The sequence below is a fragment of the Venturia canescens genome, chromosome 2, assembly GCF_019457755.1.
Source record: "Venturia canescens isolate UGA chromosome 2, ASM1945775v1, whole genome shotgun sequence".
Lineage (NCBI taxonomy): Eukaryota > Metazoa > Arthropoda > Insecta > Hymenoptera > Ichneumonidae > Venturia > Venturia canescens.
The window spans coordinates 10295304-10320551 of record NC_057422.1 but is presented as its reverse complement, the minus strand read 5'-3'; the positions used below and the strand labels follow the sequence as shown (position 1 = coordinate 10320551).

At 43.3% G+C, this 25248-nt stretch overlaps 1 protein-coding gene across 3 annotated transcripts in view; it reads left to right on the top strand.

Moving 5' to 3' along the window:
* LOC122407184 (uncharacterized) overlaps positions 1-25248 on the top strand; it is a 297472-nt gene that overhangs the window by 263142 nt on the left and 9082 nt on the right. For all 3 annotated transcript variants that reach the window (XR_006260168.1, XM_043413215.1, XM_043413216.1), the window contains exons 9-11: positions 12275-12368; positions 17019-17216; positions 24960-25172. Coding sequence is in view for 2 of the 3 variants with exons in the window: in XM_043413215.1 (XP_043269150.1) it covers positions 12275-12368; positions 17019-17216; positions 24960-25172 (505 nt within the window). In the remaining variant the exon portion in view is untranslated. The remainder of the gene's footprint in view (positions 1-12274; positions 12369-17018; positions 17217-24959; positions 25173-25248) is intronic.

Genomic DNA, 25248 nt, shown 5'->3' with positions numbered 1-25248 from the left:
TCGAGTGAATAAAAAGTTTTGTACAAAGTTAAAACAATGTGTCAAGTTTCTATTGGCAACCGGTTGGCTGGATATAAGAATACTGATTGGCAAAGGGGCGAGCCTGTCACCAATTTTCCAATCTTGTAGGTGGGCATATGATGGTCCACCGAATTGTGGGTGGTAAGGGTGAGACTGAGCAGCATCGAGTCCGCCTTGCGACAAGACGTCCTTTGAAAATACATTTTCTTTGTAGTTTCAATTTGCTTCTATATTTTCTTCGTATTTTTTGTTCGTCATACGTACGCATCATCCGTGTACATATTCGTTTCTTTTTGTCCTCGGAGCCCGCAGGAGCTTCTATAACTGGGTTTGCCGCTCACGTAAGGCAGTTTGCCAAATACAATATCGGGCGAAAGAACTTGTAAAGATGACTCTACGTGTGATGGTTTGGGGATTCCACCTGAAATTACTATCACACAGTTCTGCCTTTTATCTTCCACCTACGATGCTTCTTCCTTTCACGCGATGTTGCTTCTTCTGAAGGACTTCTTCACCTTTCATCTCGTGTGGGTTGATAATGATATTTTCATCTGCTACATACATCCGTGCAATTTTTCTTCTCATCTCCACATATAGCGTAGTGCATCTGTCACTAAAGTATCACCTTCACTGCGAAGCAAAATATTTCTTTATTCTACAACCCCCATTTCTACAGGTGAGTAAAATGATTTAATTCGACTAGGGAATGCTCCATGGAAATAGCGTTTTAAAATGAACCAAGTGTTATTGGGAAAAAGATACCGAAGCATAGAGTACCGCGCACATGTTTGAGCACTATCGGCTGCCCAAGGGGCCAGGTAGGGACTACGGATAGGCAAATGAAACCTCTAGCTGATTCGAGAGAACATCCATCTCAATTACTCGCATCGTATATAGACGCTCGACACATATAGCCGCAGGGTCCGGCTGCTATGGGTGCAAGAACACCAGCACCGCAGCAGCCACGGCCGAGTACCGATGCGGACTCGAATCGCCAATTCTATCGCAGCCTACGTACATCCTAGCGACCCGACCCTACCACTACTTATACCAGGCATCGTAACCAGTATAATTCACCGTGGCTATTATAACTCGAGCTGGACAAGGGCTTTATTATTGACTTACGACTAATAGTCACGCAGTAGATTACGCGAGTGTATGCCAATTCCCATGCATCCACCCCCATCGACCATATGTGTGCATTGTCACGTGTGTACGGCCTACACGAGTAGTGACTCTATGGGAGTAAGGGGCTCTGGGGATCCTCCAATCGTGACTACGAGAACCTTGAGCATTACTTCTCTTCTGCCATTACACCCGAGGACCAGTTGCCATCTAATGCTCGTTTTCTGCCAAATGCTGATGGAACGAGGTGCTCCCTCTGAGACCAATAAGTCATCGATCCTAACATCTCTAATCAACATGCCTCTGGAAAATGATACCTCTTAATTGTTGTACTATTTAGGGGTTCACCAGTCCAGATTACACGCTCGTTACCACAGATACAACCACGTGCTTCAACGTCGTCATCGATCCAGTTTACAGCGTTACCATCTCTATTTACATAACCGAGATCAGTGACGTTATAAGATGGCCGAGGGCCAGTGGACGATGATAACAAATAGTGGCATTCTCAGCTCATTAGTTCTACCAAAAGCCTCAATAAATTGGGCTCATTTCGTTCTTCTACAAACATTACGATAATACCCTCATGTTGGCCCGTATCGATAAATCTTACACGATGCGATCAAAATCAGAATTGGAAGTCAGCAAGCAGATAGGAAGTGATAGAGAATTACTGATCATTTCCGATGATACCTGCGGTAAAGGAATCCGAGATAGAGCCGGGCACGGGTGACAGTGAGAGAACGAGTGTAGGAAGCCAGCAGTAGCAGCAGCAGCAGCCGGAATGGAGCGCGACAAACGATAACGAGATCAGGTTAGGTGCACGAGATCGAGGAAATTCGAAGCGCAGAGACGAAAATCGATATCACGAAGAGCCAGATATCGCTTGTTGTCTATATAGCTTAGGAATACCACCACCATGATGCCATCAGGGATCGGGACTGATTGTCAAGCCGCGATACGCCATTCGATCGGAAACCGGAGTTCCAATTCTCCGACACGCAATACCTATCTTAGTAGTATATCTATTGGGGACCTAGACGATGCATTTACGATACGAACGAATCGCATGTAACGCCCGGACAGGAAGCATCCCGACTTTGTCCCTTTCGTCCCTTCTTCAACGTTCCATCAATCAGTTCTATCGTTGGTCTTACCAGATTTGCCAAATAGGCATCATTGAAGCGGAGCCCGACTTGACGGAGGCGACCGAGAACCCCAATCTATAAACCGATCATGCGGGCCTGTGGGCAGTAACACACACTAACTAACTCTCCTTACCGCTGTTTCTCGCCACGTATGCGTAATCCGCCCCCTCTTCACCCGGCGCTTCCACTTCTCTGACCGTTCCTGCGTGTACGCCTACATCGGGGAACGTAGATTTTGAGTCCATTGATCCTTGCTTCTCATGGCCCGTAGGATCGGCCTTAGAGCCTGCTGCCTTGTTACTCATCAAACCCACACGCATTTCCATATTACTAGTGGGATTAATTTGCTTCGATGCAGCTCTGCGAGTGTTGATGAAGTTTGGCTAAAAGCAAAATACGAGGTAACTTTGGTGAATATGGGGTTACATTTGTGAGCACTCAGATGGACAAAGGTCTGCATTGTCCATGGGCTACCGTCCGTAATTAATTTTCCCTAAACCCCATACATATGACTCAAGTATATAGAAATATCTCAGACGTGCTCGATATTCAAATTTTCCTCTTTAGCTTACACGGTATACCGAATGTTTAGTCCCATGAGTTGTGTAGAGAACTGATGAGTGTACTTCTGGAAATGAGTTTCGAGCAGAAAGTTTCGATTTTCAAAATAAATTTCACCTTCAACTTTTTAAGGCATTCCCCCAGTTACGGTTACACCTTCGGTTACAATTTATAAGCAGCGATCTAATAAATTAACCAACTCGAAGGGGGGAGGCCAGAGATTTTCATTGGTGTGTTCGTTCGCTCATCGAAATCCTATAAAACGGTGAGTGATCGGTAGGTGGTTCGCGTTCGCGCATCTGTGTTGAATGAAATCGCAGCTGGTGTGTGTCGCATCGGTGGTGCTCTCCGGCAATGCAATCCCGGCTATAACTGCGTAAAACGAGAACGCACAACGCTGCTGTATAGCTTGATATAAATATATAGGCGTTAGATTCTGTTTTCACTGGCATTGCTGCGCGATGTACTGGGGGACGACGCAATATGAGAGAGCGTCGACAGTGGTTTCGATTTTGAATCCCTCAGAACTGCGTCTGTGTGCGAACATTCGATACCGAACGAGGCGTACTCTGTGCGGTATACAGTATTTGTCCTTTATTTTCTCTATTTAAGCCTCGCATTCCGTTTCGCTCATTCTCCCTGTTGGCGCTCAGTTGTCCAGCTTGCCCAAATGCTTTTTTGATCCCCGGCCTCGTCGGTTCACCTATCTCGCTTGTTTTCTCTTTCCCCAATCTTGGTTTCTCGCTTTGGTCCGACAGAATTGTGCACCACGGTCTCTATACGTATGTACATATATATTATGGTAGCTCACAAGCTCGCCTCTGGCCGGGGGCGGAAGAGCAAACGCACTTGCTGCTCCCCAGGCGCCAATGACGCCAATCTCCCGTGTAAATCGCGACATATTTCACGACACGCGGGGTGGTGGGGGTATTGGGGTACGAGCGCTCCACCGAGCACCCCTCTCAATTTTCCCCTTTGCTATCTTTCTCTCTCTCTCGCTTCGATCGTTCTCTCTTTCTGTCCCTTAGTCTCTTACCACATCCCACCGGCATAAACCGAGCGCTCGTCCCACCGAAACCACCCCCGATTGGCTAAACCGGTGGCGCGACGCATCGTCGCGGCTCTACCATGCAGCCGTTTCTTGGCTAAGGGGATCGAAAACTTTTCAAGTTACATCGCTCTCCCTGCCCTCGAGGGCTCACGCCCACCCAGTTATCGTGATTTTATAGCCAAATCTGAAACTTGAAGATTCACGAAAGAACTCGAATGAGAATTTCTTGGGAGAACGCGGGGAAGGAAAAATCTCGTGGTTCACTCGCACCATGGTTGAAATTGAGAACAAGATTTGTGCCTCGACCCCTTAAAAATGGCGTCGATAATTTATCTTTGCTGTCATATATTTTAGTTTTTACTTCTCATGCGTATACGAATGCTAGATGTATTCTGAATAAAAATAAATGTGTCACTTTACGACTTGGAACTGAAAAAAAACGACGAAAACGGATTCGCATGACGAACGCTGAAGAAAACTCGATTTACCAATGCTTCCATGCGATTAAGTCTTACTCGAGCGCAACCGCCGAATCGTCAGCAGTACAGGGGCCGAGCCACGAGCTCTTCTCAGATTTTACTTTTACGCGTGAACGAACAATTTTTTTTTTTAACCTCACGTGTGATATTCCGAGTTTGCAGAAATAGTGTGTAAAGTCTGCTGCAGCAAGCTCCACTATCGAGAAAATTACCGATCTATGGAAACTATCAAATGTAACAAACAAAATATATTTGTATCTCGTGCATTTTCCCAAGCCCGTCTAATAGTCTCGTAACGGCGTTCTCCTCTTCCGCCAACGTCGCTACATATCTATATACCCTTCCGTAATCCCAACCCCTCCTATCGCGTCTCTTTGAAAACCGTGTGTCGGTGCATAAAATTATCGTAAAAGGATGAATTCGCCGTACATTACATTACAGTCGCGCTTTGTGTGTGCGGTGTCGTCCCGCGAGAATCACACTCTTTATCTCCTGAGAGATATTATTCAGGGGTTTGCTCGGGGTTAACACGTACCGGATTACTTCCGAAGAGTTATCTTCGGATTGCGACCACGCGTATCTGTTTTGCGAGGTAAGCAAATGCACCTGTCACGAGCGGGCTATAATACAACTGTTTTGCAACCCTCGTATGGTCGAAAAATTACGAGACAGATATGAGACGTGCTGACCAAGCTGATAAAAGATCAAAATCCGTTGAATTTGTGGCTTTTCCATTTCCAGAATGTTTAATTTGTTTTTTTTTTGTTTCTTTTTTTTTTTTTAATTCATATTAGGGACTGGAAAAAATAATCAATTTGCGGATACAACATTCGCTGCGGATGCTCGCACAGCATTCCTTTTGAGGCAAACCCTCTCGTTGCCACAATACACATTAACGAAGAATTCCCAGCATCAAGGGTTACCAAAAGGGTCACAAGGCTCGCAAAGTGATGCTTCAAGGAATAAGGGTCATTCTTATTTTTTCACGAACACCCTCAAACATCTTTTACGTGTGTTTCGTCTGGTGTGAAAATCTCATCGCTGTCGCTAGCGACAAGTGCGTGAATCACAGAAATCTTGTGAATTGAGAAATCGTCACGATTTTCGAGATACAAGCAAAAAGGAAGAGTGTACACGTGGCGCCTTTCGATTATTTCCCGCCATTAGCCGCGAAGAGCTTCGAGCTTTCGTCAATTCCCCCCTCCCTCTTTAACCATCCGCACGATGCTTTCCGGGATCCCTTTTCTCTCTCTCTCTCTCTCTCTCTCTCTCGAGAAAAAGCAGCCTGCAAAAAACATAGATTTGAGAAAGTTTCCGCGCTGACAAGGCTTTCACATTGTCTCCGGTGGGGAAAACGGAATGGAAATTCAAAGCTCTTAATTCTTCGCTTCTTCCCTCGACACCCAGCGGTTTTCGGAGGGTAGAGCAAGATTAGAAGGAAACTCAAACTTTTTGTAGACCCATTCTGTCAACGGTGGAATTCAACTCTGCCTCCGTATATAGCGAAGAACAAAATCGATACCAGAAAAAATGTGCACCAATTAAACCGCACGGTTTTCGATTAGTTATCAATTTCAGAATTTCCGTTAAACAGAATCCACTGAAAAGAAACTCTTCTAAAAATGAGCCATTCGTTCGTATTTCTGCCAAAAGTTATTTGTACACTGAAAACACTTCAGAGCTGATTCCAAAAGACTCGAGTGCTTCGCTCAGACTTCAAAAATCATCTTTCATCATCGTTGCTAAAAAATTTTGTAAAATTTCAAAAAAATTTAAGAAATCGATTTTTCTTGGTTGTACATTGTTTGATGCTCATATCCTCGTTCCGAAACTTCCTCAATAAGCTTTCCTCCACGTATTTCTCGTTCTCGTTCAGAAAAGAGAGAGAGAGAGAGAGAGAGAGAGAGAGAGAGAGAGAGAGAAGCCCGGGCGTGCTCGGATCCCAACCGATGATTCGTATTCAGGAGAGCTACGCCAATATTGCGTTACCAGAACGCGTTCTGAAGCTCAATCCATGGGTGTGGGTGAGAGGACATCAAGCATCAACAGTGCGAGCTTTTCGTGTGCCCTTTCACACGATGAGAGAGCATTTCGTGCTACGCCATACCTTTTGTAAGTCATACTACACACGCGCGCGCGCACACACGCACAAACACACGCGCGAGCAGTAAAGACCTGACATGTATTCCTTACCGTTGCTCCGCTTTTAATTTACACCCAAACGAAATTAATGGCTTCGCCGACTCTCCGTCTCAATCCTAATTGAGACTTGTCCGTCCCTCGCGGTTTATTTTCCCAAGTTTGCACGCCCCTTTGAATTCTCCGACGATTTTTCATTCTCCCAGACTTGAACCTTGTTCTTAGAGAAATTCGTTCACGTCCGAGTTTAAGGAAAAAACAAGCGGCACGAAATGAGTAGAGAAAATTATATTGACAAGACCCGATGGATATTAGTCAGCTTTTCCAATATAAGCAAACAACGATCGACCTCCATTTATTGTTAATTAGGCTCCCAATGGCAGTCGAAGACTGTGACATTTATTTGCAGACGACAATGAATTTCTCCTCAAATCCTGAATCTCATCAAGCTCGAGTAACAAACCAGGAAATCTCAAATTCTGACAGCAAAAGTTTCTCAACCGAACTTAACGTTGGTTTACCGATAGCGTCTTATAAAAATATACAAACTAATGAAATAAAACATTCTTCATCGACAACAATTTCATAACAAATATCTGTCCGGCCCGACGTGTAAGAATAAACTCCTCTCAGTAACTACGACACCGATGAAAATCTCACTCCTTATTGCGTCCGGATCTTCGTTCCGTATCGACGAGGACGATCATGACGAAGTTTGTAAATATTGATGACCAGCACCGTTGTCTTCGCACACAGTCGAATATTCGGTAAACGAGGAAAGCAGCACAGGCGACATAAAGGAGGGAGGAGAGAGAGAGAGAGAGAGAGAGAGAGAGAGAGAGCGAGAGCATTCATGTTTATCAAAGTGATTAGATTTTGCTTGCCAGGTGATTCAATCGAAATCCTTTGTCGCTCGTTGACGAAGCGATGAACGATCCCTTCGTCGGCGTCTTTGCCGTTGTTGCTGTCGCTGCCATGTAAATTTTGTTCGTTCTCGTGTTAGCACGAAAAGCAGAAGGGGACGGAAGTGCTCGAACGTATAGACGGGCATAGTAGCGTGGGAGAGGACCATCGAGGACATCAAGGTCCTGCATGAAAGTCCTGTGGCGGCAGAAGGAGTCAAGCAGAGAATAGGAACTCTCTTTGTGCATAGATGCTCTCGACTTCGCCCGCCTTCTGATATACAGTCCAACCTCCCAATAAGCACGCCCGCAATAAGCACGCTTCCCCAGTTTTTCGCTCGAGCACTTCCCCCACTCCGACTCAAATTCCGAGCTCGAGTCGCGCTCTAGTGAATTCGCACGTGGACCTCTCAATAAGCACGCCTAGCTAAAGACTAAAATGAGATGAATACACAATGTGTATGATCGTTTTTAATGCTTCTTATTATTTAAAAACTTTCGTACAAAATTTCCAAAGATTCTGACAAATAATTAAAATTAGTATTTTCGTTCATTTGACAGTCATTTTGATTCATGACGTGATCAACTGGAGGTGAATAGTTTTCAATAGAGCCGAATTCTCCCATTGAAGATGGAACCTCAGACGAATGGAATTCTGCGATGTCGTCTTCTAAATACATAAAACAAAGAATGTGCAATCAATATTTAACCCTGGAGTTAATGACCAGTGCTTGTTGACACAACATTGGCCCAGAAACGGGAATGCCTTTGCGGCGACAATCGGCAAGCCACGTAAACAATTCCGCATCAAGATCGTTTGATTTATTTATTTTTTTCAATATTTTGGTGTTGCTCGATTTGGCGGCATTCTCGATAACATTCTGGTTCGATTTCCATCTACGGAGAATGCTATCATTCAATGCGTACTTGGCACATATTTCTTGCGACGTTGATTTTTTGGACTCCTCCAAGATTTTCTTCTTTTCCTCAAACGTGTATCGATTACGTTTCATTACGGTCGGTTCTTTTGTAGAATAAAGTACAGGTACGCTTTGAGATACAGATTGTACCCTAGTACTTTCTTCGACTTGTATGCCACAGTCGGAGCTCTTACGTCTTTTCACTGTTTCTGCCATACTGTAATATTTGTCACTTCATTCGATTGCTATTGTGAAGACATATGTCATATGTATACCCTATCAATACAATGTAATACTATGTGCATCATACAAAACAATTTTGTGGTATGTATTGCACACAACGGTTTCTATACATCCAATCGATAGATATTTTACATATTTACTTACCGTGAAAAAATTCTTATTTGTTCAAGCGTGCTTATTAGGAAGTTCGCATGCTAAAAAGAGCGAGAGAGACAGAGAGTGTCAGTGAGCGTTGAGCGCGCGCCTGGTGGGGGTACCCGAATTCTCGGAAATACTCTTCCCCTTGGGGGCTCTACCGTGCTTATTAGGAGGTCGGACTGTAGGTTACCTGCGTACCATCATCAGCGATATCTCTGCTTCTCTGCATTTCTCTTTCACCATGCAGCACCCACCGCACTTTCCCACTCTCTCGCTCTCTCAATTCCCATCTTCCTCCTTCTCTCCTTTCTCTCCGTATACTCCATTCTGGCAAGCACACGAACCCATGGAATCAAGTGTTTGAGATTATGACGAAGGCCCCGGTCACGTATTTCATTAACCGTCACGGCTTGCTCTGGGACACGTGAAGGGGGAAAAGACCGAGAGTGGCATCAGCATCCAGTGCCAGAGAGCCTCGAGCTTCCTCCCTGCGCCCGCACATGCCCGCAGAATCGAGACCGTAGAACGTCTCTTTTTGTTGATATATACTTTATTTTGCCCACCATTTGTATACGTATATTCTTCCAAGACTGTTTGCCATGCTGCTTTTCCTTCCCCCGAGAGATGATCCCGTTATAATTATATGATTCTCATTTGTTGTTTTCTCTTTCACCTCGACGAAATGAAGAGTATACTATATAACTGTGTATACACAAGCTTTTATTACATATCCCCTTGTCGCCTTACATTACTTCAGTGTCTTACGTGACCGTTTTCTAAAACATCTTGTGTTCTTTTCGACGATCATTAAAACAAACAGCTTAATTGACAGGGGTTTGCGTCAAGAAGCGAAAATTCGTAACTTGTGTTTCCGAACACATTCTTCGATCCCTTAAGAATATGAATCAGTCGACTAACCTCACTTGGAATTTTCGAAATCGGAAATTCTTTCACACGGTTTGACCGATTTAAAAAAGGCTCTGTCAGCCTACGCAGGACGACGGCAAAAGTCGGCTGACAGAGCTTCTTTTAATCGTTCAAACTGTCTCAAAGACTTTCGATTTCGAAATGCAGTTGTCTCTCTCGCACTCACGGTTGCGATATACCGACTGATCCATCGTGATGTGCAACTGTTTTCCTTAAAACCCGCGATTTTGCTTCACCTTGGATGAAAATTTGATTGTATTCAGAAACCGAAGATCCGGATATTGGATTATGGAAGCAGGTTTTGAAATAAATGGCACAAAGTTTAAGCAGAGCAATTATATATTTTATTCAATGAACTTTACTCTAAGAGATCTATCGATTAAATGAGCGTTGCAGTGGTCGAAAAAGTGACTCTGACTCTAACGACAAAGGGCCTCGTGTCGACCTCTTTCTTGATCTGTATATTCGTTATATAAACAAACTTATAGGACTGCGAGCACGCTCTCATGTGTATTGTTTAATATCAAGTTTTATTACTATGCTGATGGATTATTTTTGCTCATATTCCAATACCGGAAGACCCGGATTTTTTCAATAGTGACCGCTCCTGTGTGAGCCACCAATAAAAATCGTGCGAGTTGACTTGTGCGGGTAAAGATGTGCGCGAGTTTCGTATACGTATAGAGTGTACCGTGAAAGAAGGTATTACCAGGGTAGCGAAGAGGTCTTCCGCTAACGGTGAAAAAATAAAATGTAAAAAATGCGGTACGCCATGAGGTTGCCCTCGGAGAGATGCCTGGGACAGATTGGAATTACCATATCGAAAAAGGGACTGCCGGACTTTTCATTTTGCCCTTTCCCCGCGCGATCGCGCCCAACAACAAAACCTCGACGAGACCACAGTGACTCGATATTTTTTTTCGTCTTCCAGCCAACACGCGATTCCTTTTTTCTCGTTTCCTTCCAATCTTCTTCGTCTTTCTGATCTTCGCGTGCTTCGTCCCTCCTTCTTCTTCTTTCGTTTGCTCACTCCGCGTCTGCATTTGCGTTTTTCTACATCGAAGAAAGGATACCACGGAAATAGAGAAAAAGTGAAAAGGACCAGGGAGGACGATGGTTTATTCCTGTACTACGAAATACAGCCTCCCCCCCCTCCTCATGTAGAACGCTCTCAGCTTTCATCTCCCATTTCCCATCTTGGTTTTCCGAGCTCATCCTATCCTCTGCCTCGCACTCCTCGTGAAGATTTCAATCTTGTTTGGCCGAGGTATCGACACGTTCTGTCTCACTCTCATTCTCCATCATCCTCGGGAATGGATCTATGCCCTTGAAGAAGACCACTCGTCCCCCTCAGGCTTAATGGTAAAAACGTCGGTACACCAGTATCGATCAATATGTACACGTTGTTCGTCCATATACATATATTGTACGAGGAGATTTTAGATGAAAAAGGCAGAAACATCCGGTGAAGGTTCCGCAGGAAATTCGAGAATTTTCCACCCTCTCGGCGACACCCTTAAGCTCGATCCACCTCACTACTACACACGTACCCCTATGAGAATTCGAATTCCTATCAATCCTACGCGTAGATGAGTTCGTTTCTCAACGAACGCTAGCGGGGATTTAAAACTTCATTTCGGTTTGGTAACCCAGAGTCGAGCTGGCGTATAATCAAGGACCCTTCATCCAGAAAAAACTCGTGTATTCGTGACTAAATGCTCGGGACGTGGCGTTGAAGACTCAGCTTTCGTGGAGCTTCGAGCCAGCCTTCCGTGCGTGACGATGATTTAGCGTCGCGTTTCGAAAATCGATTCCAGTAGGGATTGCGTTTTTCGCGAAGTACGAGTTCAGCCCAGCATTTCATCTGATGCACGCGCACTTTTCGTAAGCCTCTGACAATATTTTATCAATTATTGGTGAGTAGAAGAGAAAAAATTCGAATAACTCGTTCGTGGGAGAATGATCGGGAGAAAGAGTTAGGTGAAAACTGGTTGAATCCACGATCAACCTTCTGCAGCCAGTGACGCCTCTGGCAAAATACTCGGGTTGTCAAGATCTATGAATATATTACGAAGAAAACGAGGCGATGTACCGTGGGGACTGCGAGGGGGTAGTTTAAGAGAATGAGAAGAAAAAAGGAAGAATCTCTCGAGAGTACACTCCGTTGTCCCAACCCAAGTTCATTCGACCGGGGTAGTTACCGACCCTCCTTCCGAAACGTCGTCCCGCGCTTTCTTAAACACTTGACGAGAGCGGCCAGTCATTATTCTCAAGTATCCCACACTTCTCACCCTGGCTTCTTGCGCGCCCTCAATTTTCCTCAATGTTGTATCCCGAACTCCCGGTTTTTACTGGCTTTAAACTCAACATTTTGAGCTCGAAAGACATGAGATTCGTGCGATATATCTGAAGCTGAAACTAACGAAAAAACACCATTGTTTTATTTAACCTTTTTTGGAGCGAGGTTTACTGTTATCGGCACTATGAATAATTAGGGGAATGGCGATCTCCGACAATAGCCAAAAACTCTGATTATCGCGTTGCGCATCAGAGGAATCTTCGTTTCTTTTAACTACGAATGCCATTATCATGAGTCTTAACTTTGAGTCGTTAATTTCAGACTGAAATCTGCTCGAGTGCCCTCACCGATGTCATCCACGCTGTGATCAACGGAACCGATGGATGTCTATTCTGTTTCGGTCATGCGGGTCTTGGTAAGTCTCACTCATCAGCTGAATAAAAAAAAAAAAAAAGTGGAGAAGAGCAAAGATGAAAATATGTTCGGATCCTTGACTCATTATTTTACGGTCGCGAAGTGTATCGGTAAAGTTCTCCCAACAGGCCTTGTTTTTCGCGCCAATGTCATGAGATTTCAACACATCCGCACATCGCGAACTTTTGTTTGCACTTGTCCACTGCACCGGAAAGTAATCAGGAGTTCAACAGTGAAAGTACAAATATTTTTAAAAGAGTACGAATGGAAATGACAGACACGGGGAGTAGGATTCTTGGTAACTCTAAAAGTTGTATATTCTTCCTTTCAAAAGGCAAAAGCCTCGTGACAGGGAGAAAGTCATGACCTGAAATGATATCCTCCAAGCCCTTTTTTGTTGCATTCTTTTTTCGCCTCCCTCCGCGCAGTTTTACAAGGGTGAAAGCGAAAAAGAAGAACGTCTACTCATCCCACCCCTCGCAGGTACTATCTCGAGTTCGACGTCCTCGTAGACAAAACGCCATTGTTATCCCGAAGAAAATCCATCCGGACGTAGACGAGATAATTACGTAAATGAACAACTCAAGCAGTAAAAAAGGAGAAGGAGAAGAAGACGTCGGAGAAGAAGCAGAAGAATAGCCCAAGACGGAAACTCACTACGTGCGACGAAAGAAAGTAAAAAAAGTAAAAACGACACTTTCTCGTCTTTTTCTCTCGCTCCAGCTTTAAGGACATCTCAAAAAATCGTTCTGCAATCTGATGCACTATTTACAGATGACGCGTTGCTCCGCCATACCGATGATTAAAACATAAGATTTTCATCCTACGATCCTCCTACAAAATTTTGGCAAAGAAAAAAAATGTGTGAACTCGTGAGAACTTTAATAGTGAGAAAGCTACGAATGCCTTTCTAGTGAAGCATCATCAAATTGAGAAGAAATTATGAAATTTCGTTCGCTGAATATGAATAGAGACGAACAACTGCAGTGGATGTGACCCACTTTGAAAACTTATCAAGCCAGCAGTTAGTAACGAAACAAACTTGTCCCATCAAAATACTTCGTCCTCGTACGTGAACACAACGAGTATGTGCATTCTCACCCACACTCATTGCTGGATAATAACATCGAAAAGTTCGTCGACACTTTAATCGTACGTACGTGCGACATTTCGGCTCGTCCCGATTGAAATCAATTTTTGGCAGGTTCGTCAATCAAACAGAACAGAAAGTTTCCCCTTGGCAACTACATTTAACAATGGATTGGGCCATAAAATTTCAGCTTAATTCTAAAAACAAAAATATTTTAATCCATCAAGTTGCATTGTAATTATATTTGAATCCATTAATTATATTGTATTTTATTATTCATGTCGAACTACCACAACCGAAGACAATAGCTTTTCTGTAAATGTACAGAGACCGATAATGGAATTGTTTATCAGTATTCTCCTCGAGTACTTGAGCACGTAATTTGTTTTCAATGAATAAATTGTGCCTGAAAGTGGAAAATTCATTTTGTAAGCCACATCTTCCATAGTAAATGTAAGATGGATTCAGCTACTAGACAATTTAAAAATTGGACGAATTCGAATTATTTATTCAGTCGAGGTACTGGCAAGCTTTCCTAGATTCTCCTCGTTGTGCATTTTTTTTTTGTTTTTTTCTTTTTTTTATCTGACGTGTTTCATTCCGCCTTGCCACACCATGCTCAAATGTGACTGTGGTATATGGACTGCAAGTGTACTTTCGGTGTGCAGCAGCAGCTCGCTGAGACACGAAGTTGTTTTACATTTTAAGTAGTGATATCGAGTTTGCATGCAAATGCATGATTATAGAATGGTGGGAAAATGGGCGAGGAAAATATACAGTCATAAGATATTCGGGAAGAGGAAAAAATAAATAAAATTGTACGATCGAATGATGGAGAAGGAAGATTCTACGAGAATTGTACTATTCAGAATGGCGAAATGGACGAGTGAGAAAAACAAGAGAATGACAGAATAAGCATACCAGAAACTTTTGTCAGTTGCTTTTATTGAAAAAGTGCAACAAAGAAAAATTAAGATCCAGGGACTTGCTGGAAGACGGGGGAGGAGGAGGGGGCGTAAGACCACAAGATAAAATATGCTACTGGGACACTTTCCCGTATTCTTCGGTTTTTACCGCGTCGTCGGATTATCTTTATTCCACGCTCGAGTTATGTATTCATCACCATTTATATATACGTCGGTGCGATCTTAAAGCCGAGGGATATCCGCGAGACCTTATATTTCATCTGTTCCCATCTCTTCTACGTTTCTTTACCCAGGGAGAAATAAATGCCGTAATTTCTCCCCCGAGTGAACACCACACTTCGTTAAGTAAACTTTATTCTGTTGAGTTATATATATTTTATGATAATTTTAATAGAGACCGATAAATTACGTTGACTCTAATATTATTCGTTGCGTAACTTCCAGTCCAAACAATCGCTTTCGTTTCATTTCATTAACGGATTCAGCAAAATTATTGCGATGCAGCCGTTTTAATAGAACGAGGCGCTGAAACGTGTGGAAAAAATGTAACTGAAATGACCAGCGTCGACTGAGAATTGGATGAAGAACGTTCAATTCAACAGTCCAATGAACTTGAAGAATTTCGTGCTCATTTTATTCTTATGTTTTGTTTCTGTACGGGAGATCTACTTCAGAAAGGGTGAAGATATCTCCATTTATTGAAAATCCTTAATTAGTGTCTTTTGATCGTTTGTATTTTAACTTCGGTAATAACCGAGACAACGAGCGCAAAAGGTATCCAAATACGATTGGTCATCAGGCTTCTCTTTCCTTTTTTATATTCTTTTATTAATCATTGTCAGGGAATTTCGATTCTCTTACTTAGAAATGGGATAGAGAAGCATCCGCGAGTCCCCCAACAATGAAACTCGCCTCGTCCCGCTCATTTCATTAAGGAAACGTAGTACCGAAGAGTTAAATCTTTCCCGGTTCTCGTTTTCCGTCCCGGAAATGATGGGATGGCTGTGAAAGATCGTAAAATTGGAGCCGTTCTTACTCTTCGCGTGCAATTTTTCCCTTCCATTCTCTCTTTATTCTTCCCACCCTCGAAACCTTATCGTAAAATCTCCGTTCCACGACATTCATACCACATAAAAAATCTCACAGATTCCTTTTGTTCCATCACTACTGTATAATGAAATAAAATTATGATCGTAATTATTCGAGGCAGTGCCCGAATTCTAGCCCATTTAACTTTTTTCGTTTTTATCCAAATATTCACCGACTGTCGGAACGGTTTTTTCAATACTTTTTTTTCGCCTGCTACTTTCTTCGTAAAATGCGTATTTCCTTTACGCTATTATCTAAAACGACGATAAAGCGATTAGCCTCACGGTTGAATCGCACTTGTTCGAAGCCAACAATAATTCTAATAATGTTCCGTGAAATTATCAAAGCGTGTTGGTACTAATCGGCTTCATTGGTCGGACCATTTTCCTGGATTAAATGGTACAGTGAAGTACCACTTTTCTGTTAATGAGCTCGCTATTCATTTCGCGAATCAATTAGCAGTGACTGTAATAATGTTTCACAGTTTTTATCATAGTTTCAATAATACTTGTTGAATTATTCAGTTGTACATCAGCATCACTGGATTATTTTCATTGAATTAACGCGAATTTCATAATCTGTCATAAAATCCATTATCTGTCAAACATTCCATTGATCAGTTTTCATATTTTCCTGTCGTTTCGAAATTCGTCAAATTTTTTTTACCGTAGAATCGCAATCGGTTTATTCGCAATACAATACGTCACTGTCCACGGCAAATCTGTGTGAAAGTATCTCGTTTATCTCGTCAACGAATCCCTTCCGACTGGAAAGTTTTATGATCGAAAACTCGTATCATCGGAGAGCACATGCCACAATCACACAACGAATACACTGCGATACATCCGCCCACTAAACTGTAAACAAATTAATCACACGAAGCTGCCTACGGCTCGGCCACAAATCAAACATCGCAATTATGGAGGACCGATCGAACACGCCGCGCGTCGTCCAACGCTTGCGTTATTCAGCGCTGAACCGCAATTTTCCGGATGCTGTACAGCACTCTCGGTAAATTAGTTCGACACGAGACTACGGCGCCCCGAGTTCTATTATAATTATTCCGAATGAGCGAATGCTAGGACAAATCTATTCACACATAAAATCGAGAATTAAATATGCTTAGAATAAACAAGTTTACAGTCGATAAAGTGACCTTTTTACGAGATTAAATAATTTTTTTAAATCCTAAGAATATCGTTCTTCAGCTAATTCAAGTTTAGTGGAAACTTCGTTTTGGTTCATTGTCAGAGCTGCGATGGAAAATGAAATTTATGAATATTCGATTTTACGTAGGATGAAAAAAGATTGAGCTGAAATATCATATTCGAAAGTGATACCGATTCTGATCATTTTCATTTCAAATAAAAATCAGTTCAAATATATTTTGCTATAACAATTCTAAGACTAAGAGAAAAAAATGTCTTGAGTGCACTTATCCGAAATCTACTCACAAAAACAGCCTCTAAAAATTTCGATAGACCGTTAAGTACGTTAATGATGGTTATTATCACACGTTCCATCAACGCCAATTTTCACGTTACAGGAAAATCTCATACGATGCTTGGCACCCCGGAAGCTGGTCACACCCTCGGGGCAATTCCCTGTGCGATAGCTTGGCTATTTCGTGGAATTTCGGAGCAAAGACAACGAACCGGGGCCAGATTCAGCGTGAGGGTCAGTTGTGTAGAACTGACTACTGGCCAGCAACAGTTGAGGGATCTTCTCACAGCCCACGCAAATGGTAGGTCGAAATTCTTCATGACGATTACTTCAAGAGCTTTGAAAAAAAATGTTTAGAAGAAAAGAAAGTGGTTAATGGAATCACCTGACGAAATCAGGCCTTAGAAATTTTTGTTCAAAACTGAAATCTAAAGAGGAACAATTATTATTTATTAAACTAAAAAACAGATCAAGTGTCAAGGTAAGAGTAACTCCTGAAACTTTGCACTTTTTCACAGCACCTTCATTAAAAATGGGAGGAAAAAAATGTGGCATAATTTGGAAGGTGAAGCGTACTTTGAAATATTTTTTACGTTTTCGTAACGAGTTCGTTCAAACGACTGGCACGTTTTGTATGGTACTCGAAAAGCTTCGGGGCTTGTACGACCGAAACGTTTCAGCGAGATTGGAAGACAGGGGATGTATAAGCTTTCGTACAACCCCAAGGCTGGAGAAAGCCTCGTACAGAGGAGGACACCAGCAGCTATGGGACAATAAACGCTCTTGGTGTAGAGCTCGAACTTTCGTCGTCCGAGAATATCTCTCGTTCCTTGTAGAAGCGTCTACGAGTACTCGTACGAGTACCCAGAGCAGCCTGGCCCACACGGTACTCCCCACAATTAATTTCGTGCCTCGAATAATACTGGCTCTAGCATAATCGTTTAGATTAATTAGAGCCAAGTGAGCGAACTGGTCTCACATGTACGACGCATAGTCGTCGAGAAATATCCTCGTTCTCATTGTATCACGGACTCGTACTCTTATTACTGCCTCCCTGCGACGTCTTGAGTCCGGACAACTTTCAACCGACTCTTGAATATCTCATTAAAGCTCATTAACGATATCGCCTTTCCCAAACTTTGAAAATAGCTTTTTCCATAATCCTACACACAAAAATGAACAAATTCCTTCCTCTAAGGCATTTGCTTCATTTCGTAATGACTCTTCAAGATATTTCTTGCAAAATAGATCACAAGGTATTCGTACCGCAATTTTGCCCGACTGTAAACATCCCTTCAATTACAAATCCCGTCATGGTCACGAGACGAGATTTGTTTAGTGCGATACCACAGGCTTCATGAACCAGAAGATCAAATTTTACGCCATCACCGGGGTCCCCCTGTTCCTATTCACGGTCAACCGGACTGTTTCACCTCTCGAAAGATAGTTCGCTCGGCAAAAATTCGACTTGAGATGACGAAGCGATGGAAAGCAGGGTGTGTATATCAGGGTGGATTCGCATGCAGGGAATCCGGGAGAGTGCTGAAAGAGAGAGAGAGAATGATGAGTCGAGAATTCGGAAGGGTGAAAAAATAGGAGAAACGAGTGGACTGGCCGACGAGTGGACACTTGCGTGTCTATATACGGGGTGAGCAGTCGAAGGGTGAATACGCTTGGGTAATGCGACAAGCGAGGGTCGATTTCCATTTCTAGAAATCAACCGCCGAGAATCTCTTCCGTTTTCCGGCTGCCGAGTGTCATATGAAGCTCACTATTTGTCCGAAAAATTATTTTTTCGTTTTTTCTCCCGATACGAGCCACGGGAGTTGGAAACTGATGAAGGAAATGATTAATATCGCTCCAATTCGTTTCCTGCTTTAACTTTAATTAACAATAAATGACTCTAACTGGTTGATAAGTTAGAGACCCATCACGAAACAGTGGCAACGACACACCTCAATTATAGTTTAATTACAAAGTTTAATAACGAGCAATAGAGATTCTAATCAAGGACTATCATAGTTCGTACTTATAAGAAAACTCATACGCAGAACGAAAAGTTTTCCTTGAGAGCCCAGCAGCAGGGTCCGGGGGAGATTATATCATTCGGTCTCCGTCATTTCCGGAAGTTTGGTTAAGCGATACGAGAACAGAATTTCTCCTCCTTCTTTTCAACACAAGTAAATCTTCCCCTGGTGAGATTCGGCTCGACAATCGAAGCTCTCCCGCATGAAGGTTGTATATTCTGGTTGCCTCCACGTGCTGAAGGGAAAAATGTCGTTCCCCGGAAATAGATATCTTTGGACGAGAAAGCATTGGGCAAAATAGTTTATCGAACGATGCCGGGAAACCCCTTCGAGGCACACTTTATCGGAGTAGATCTTTCGAGCGGGCGAAGTGGGCTCTGAAATCTCAGGCATTTGAGTTACTACGAGAAGCAGGCCCTCGATACACTCGCTCTCGAACACACGAAGCATCATTCATATGCTAATTTGTCGCGATAGATGTAAACTTGTCTGGTTTATCTGAAGTTGGATTTCAAACGGAGCATTCCCCTATCGTCGGTGATTGCCTCGTCATCGAAGATTCTCCAGACAAACGTTGATTTCGATCAAAATGAAATCTAACAAAAATTACCTTCAATGAGGAATTTGTATTCTTTCTTTTGATAACGATCCTAGAATTCGACGTTTACTGTGAGTTCGAGATTCTTGCGAAAGTGAAGCTTTACGTTTATTCGTAGAAGCAATAAAGAGAAAAACGAAGCTCTTTCGTATGTTCGCTTACAAAAATATTTCTGAGTAATTTATTTTTATTTGAGTCGGCAAGATCAGCCGAATTAAAACCGTCCTGGGTTCATATTTATATTCAATGTTGATATTTATCTTTTCTCGAAAAAGTTTTCTATTCGTCAAACGGCAAGGATTTGTGTCGTTTGATATACAGCACGAATGACAAAAGCCCGTTAATTAGTGAAAGTGTGTATACGTATAATTGGATAAATTCCCTTGCGTAGCTTCATACGATAACGCTCGAAAAAACTTATTAGAAGCTCGAGTTCGGAGAGAAGATCCGATGTGACTGGTGACTCTCCAGTTTGTTCTCTTTTCGACTGTTCCCCTCGCTTCTTCGCGTTTTTCCTTTCCTTTTTCTTCTCCGTGCTTTTCCTTACTTTCGGTCTCGCTTCCTTTCGCTTCACTGCCTATACCATTTCGCGCCCTGATTCTGCGAAGCGACAGAGCTCTAAAAACGCCGTCTCCGTCCCCGAACTTCGGCTAATTAAGGACCGGGACTTTCAATTAATTTTCCAGCTTATTAAATAATAAACTCGGGCCACCTAGGAAATCCTCGTTGCGGCAGAGCCTTTATCTGCTTTCCTTTCTCCCACTTCCGAGTTTCGAGCCTTTCCCCATTTTCTTCCGAGTACCCCGGAAAGCCCAACTCAGGATTTGGACGATTTTTCAAGGCAAGTCGCCAGTTTCACGAGTCATTTTCCCATTTCCTACCGTCATACGTTTCCGAACGAACTATTCGCGTGCTCTCAAACCCCTTTTACAGTTTTATCACAAACGCCAGTTTTATTATAGCTATAGCCTTCGATACAATAGCCAAAAGTTTCTTTTTGGTTGTCACGAACGATCAAATGTCAGTGATGCAAAGTGCGAAGATCGGTAATTGTTTCACAATAATCGGTGAAAAAGTTCCCAATTCACGACAGCTCTAACATTCCATTTTAAACAAAATGGCGAACGAGGCCCTAGACAAAAAGCATGCACCGTTGCCTCATACCGCGAGAACGATTATAAAAATCACAAAAATGTTACGTGCCACCGTGTTTTTCGTTTTCGCCAAAGTACCATCAGAGCGTAGCACGTACACAGAATTCACAGGCACATAACACTTCTTGTTTTGAGCCAGTCAACGTCGTACTGCAGCCAAAAAAGTCGAGGAAAAAGAACGATTATAAGAGGGTGGTTGGGCCGCCGAGAGAGAGAGCGATAAAACGTTCTCAAGTGGGGAGAAAATACACGGAGTAAAAAAAAGCTAGACCACAAGAAAGGGTGAGAAGGATTAAAAAAATCGTTGCCGCGAAAATTTTCAGGCGGGTGTGTAATACCTACAGTACCGAAAAATAAATTAAAAATATTAAATTAAACGGGCTTCGAATTAAAAGCTCCGTGATCCAACGACCCAGACCCATTGCGACTCCAACGAATCTCCCTGAGTTATAAATAAAGTTAGCTGTTAAATGAGCATTCCCGAGCGTATTCGCATTTCGAAGTGATTTATAAAATACGTGAAATTGTACGGCGAAAGCCAGAGCGAAACTCGGCGGAGCATAGACACGCGTATAAACAGAGAACATACATCATCGAATATATATCTACATGGTAGAAATATAGTACATAAAGTAACATAAATATACATACGCATTTGGAAAGAAGAGCATTCTGAAACACCATGAACGATTCTTTACCTGGCGTGCTGCTGAAAATTCATGCCCTGGCTGCTTATTACAAGAGCTAAGCCAGCTTTCTCGCGTGTCTCGTACACCTGTCCACGTTTAACCCCGTCTCGGTGGAAAACGACTCGATTCCCCTCCACTTCCTTCTCATTTCGCCCCCTATTCACGGGCCACGATACTTGGCCTGCGCTGCTCCATCATCCCTTTTATCCTAGAACGTATGGCCTCGTGCATCCTCCTGCAGGCCCTTGAGCCGCACGTATACCGTTTTCTATATATATCCGAGAACGTGCAAACTGTAGATCGCGCGTATATATACGGGGGCGCGCGGGGGTGCGTTTATTTCGCGCAAAAACGGCAATGTAAGGGCGCATAAACCAAACGAAATGTTCTTTAAGAGCGCATAAGGTGTACTTGCTTCCCGAGGAAAAAGACTCCGCGCGCGCCACCCCTATGGCGAGTCGACGGGTGGTTATGTGAAGACCGGCGGGGCTTACATTCCGCCGGCCACCGCGTGGCTGCGTTCCCTTGCTCCTCCGCACTCCCATTTATACGTTTCCGTAGTTGTATAGCTGTATACGTACCCTAATTCGAATCCAGTCGCAGCTTTATCGCAGCTGGACTGGACACGGGGTGAAACAGATTTTCTTTACTGCTTTCCAACATCTTTTGGGGGGGGGGGGGGGAGAGGATTCATGAAAAAAAAACGTATCACTATGAAAAAGCACGTTTCGTACGGCGAATGATGGAGAGGAAACAATCACAGCTACATGAAAGTATGAACCTGCGAGTGAATAATGCGCGGAGGAAAAAAAAATACCTCGCACAAGCCTGTTGTTTGGCCCCGAGCAGTGTATGTGTCCTCGGCGAAAGCAACAAAACTGTTTTGGCATTCGAATCGCGTGAGAATGCGATTTATCCAAGGTGTCACGAGAACGCTGCCTTTTTCCGAGCCCACGTATATATACGAGCACCACGTGTGCTCGCTCAAAGTGGGGTCCAACTTCCTCCAAAAAGATCTCGTCGCAGGCTATGAGGAAAAATTCTTTCTCGCGTGCCGTTTGACAGGGTGAAAATTGGCACTTTGCCAGTTATTGGCATGCCGCAGCTTTTTTCGAATGATAAATTTAACGTTACGTCGAGGCTGAGGATTATTGGAACGACAAATAGCGTGGGAGAGGGCGCGAAATAATTCTGAGACGCGCATCTTCTTGAGTAGAAACTTTCGAATCAAAGCGTCACTTCGAAACTCGAGGGCTAGCCGTTACTATGTTCGTTGGTATTCCCATCACGCGTAAAGCTTTCGCTTGAACCGAAAATCGCAAAAAGAAACTGCACCGGATGTATAAACAGTGAATAGCGAACAAAGATACAACAAGTTTCCTTTTTATGTGTGATTCCCGCCCCTGCATTTCGTACGTACAATTGGAGAAGCAAAGGGGAGCGTGCAAGCATACGTAGAACTTAAGGAAGGTATATATTCGGAACATCCGGGCTACCACACGGCACAGATGCTGGCAATATTACTTGCTCCCCCTCCGGTCTCTTTTATGGATATTGCCGGGCGCGCGCGGTGGAGGAACCACCGTGTACTTACTAGCACTTCCAGGACAGTCGGCGAGGGACCTTCTTACCAGAGATCTTATACTTCTAGCGTGGAGCTCGGCCTCTAGAATCGGAGGAGCCTTTCTCCATGGCTGGAAACTATATGGGATATGCCACGTGCTGAAATATTATTATATCGCCGAGGTCATCTCTGTCGCTCGTTTTCCCCCTTGCCCAAAGTCATCTTACATCGTCCGATAAGCATTGAGATAACGTCACAAGAAAATTCACTGAAACTTCGTCGTACGAAAGATGATGAAAGTTTAAATTTCCGTTAGCGGCGTCATGAAATAAAAATCTATGGAATACATGGAATCGGAGACGTGATAAGAATCCAGAAGGGAGCTCATCCGTTGTCCGAGATTTCGTTCGGATGAATTATCGTAGAAATCGAACGATCCAGTTCATTTCTGCGAAGGTACGTTCATAGTAGGAGAAAATTTCTCTAATCGAAGCTAATAAAATCAATCGAATTCGTAAGAATAAATAGCAACCTTATTTGGCCACTTAAATTGCTGTTTAACGAACAACAAATGAAATGATCGCTCGTACGAAAGGGAAAGATTTTGCATATCGAATACTCAGGAGCAGTCTGTAGGTTGCTGTGCGGATACAACGCTTAGAAAATGCGGAATGTTTTTCCGTTGAAAATATATTTCCTTGCGAACGACGAGAGATCCATGGATAAAATGTTCACACTCAGTCTAGCATGTGGTGAAGTTGCGAGTTGCCTCGGGGACCAGACCTCCACATACGCTTGAATACTTACCTGTGATGTGTATCTACGTATGGGAGATGACGAGGAAGGTGCGAAAAGCCGCTTTTACGACTACGACGTCGTCGTCTGCTGACTCCGCCGTATCGATCCGTTCCCAGTCGCTTCTACCATAAAATGCAACGGACGATTTTCTTTTATCACTCTTACTTTTACTTACCATCCGTTTTCCCGTTGCCCTTTTTGCTTGCTTTTTCACCTGATTCTTTTTATGATCTTACTTATACCGTATATTTATCACTGATTTTTTTTTTTTTCCAATGTTGCAAATGAAGATTGCAAACGTAGTGCATGGAACTGAAGATCTCTCCGGGCTCAGGTGACAGACAAGCATCTGCATTCTAATTTAATGCCTTCCCGTGCCTGCAAATATTATTTTGTATTCTCTCATACGTACATTATTCCTCTTCCATAGATAAGGCAGCCTCAAAACCCGAGGCAAGAAATAGGAGCGTGTACCATAACGTTTCTTGACACTTTTACGACAATTTTGTATATTCCACCAGCGCGTGCAGAGCCATCAAAGATACGGAGGACAGTCTGCATCGCTCGATTTATTGCTGCATGATCATATGCATACAATCCTACTATCCACTCCCCCACATCTCCTCAACCGCGCACTCTCCATTCTACATTTCTTCTTTGTTTCCCGTTTCATGAGCCTCGTGAAAATAAAGCCACCTGAGAATCCCATGCTCTGCCATATGAAACTTTTCCGGAGGATGCGAGCAAGCGCTGCAAAATACAAGTTGAGAAACTTAATTACAGACGGTTCTGGGGGTTGATTAAATCTTCGAATTTTTTAGTGCCATACAGAACGAAGAGATTTTTCATTCGTATATCAGTGGAGGATCATGAAATCTGGAATAACTTTCGAACGACTCATTCCCCACTTCCGCGGTATTTATTTAATGCCAGTATAAAATGCCGAAACTGTGGAAAATTTCTCACAGTTTATTCTGCAAGACGCACCCAACGAACGTGGCTTAGCCCGAAGTTGCGAGGCGAAATGAAAGTCGATACGGGATCCGACGTTGAATCAGGATTCTTTAAGACCCTTTTACTCCCTTCTTTTTTATTCCTTTATTCAAGGTTCAAAGTACAATTTGCTGGACTGAACGGACAGCTTCAGGCAGGAACGTCGGTGAACTGTAACAAGAGTGATGGACGTGTGCATACGTGTGTATTATCTTTTGCAGACTCGGAACAGTCACCTGCCGTTTATCTGAGGGACGATCCACTGTTCGGCACACTCCAGCTACAGCAGCACAGCGAACTGAGAGCTCCGACTGCTGAGCGTGCAGCGTTCTATCTGGATGCTGCAGTGGCCGGACGTCAACGCGAAGACGGTGATGCCCACATGCTGTACACCCTTCACGTTTATCAGTACAGCGTAGCTGGCAAGGGTGGAGGTACGTATCAGAGACAGCACCTTCGGCAAATTGTAGTTTACCTACGCGCGATCAACTCACGTAACTTGGTGGAGGA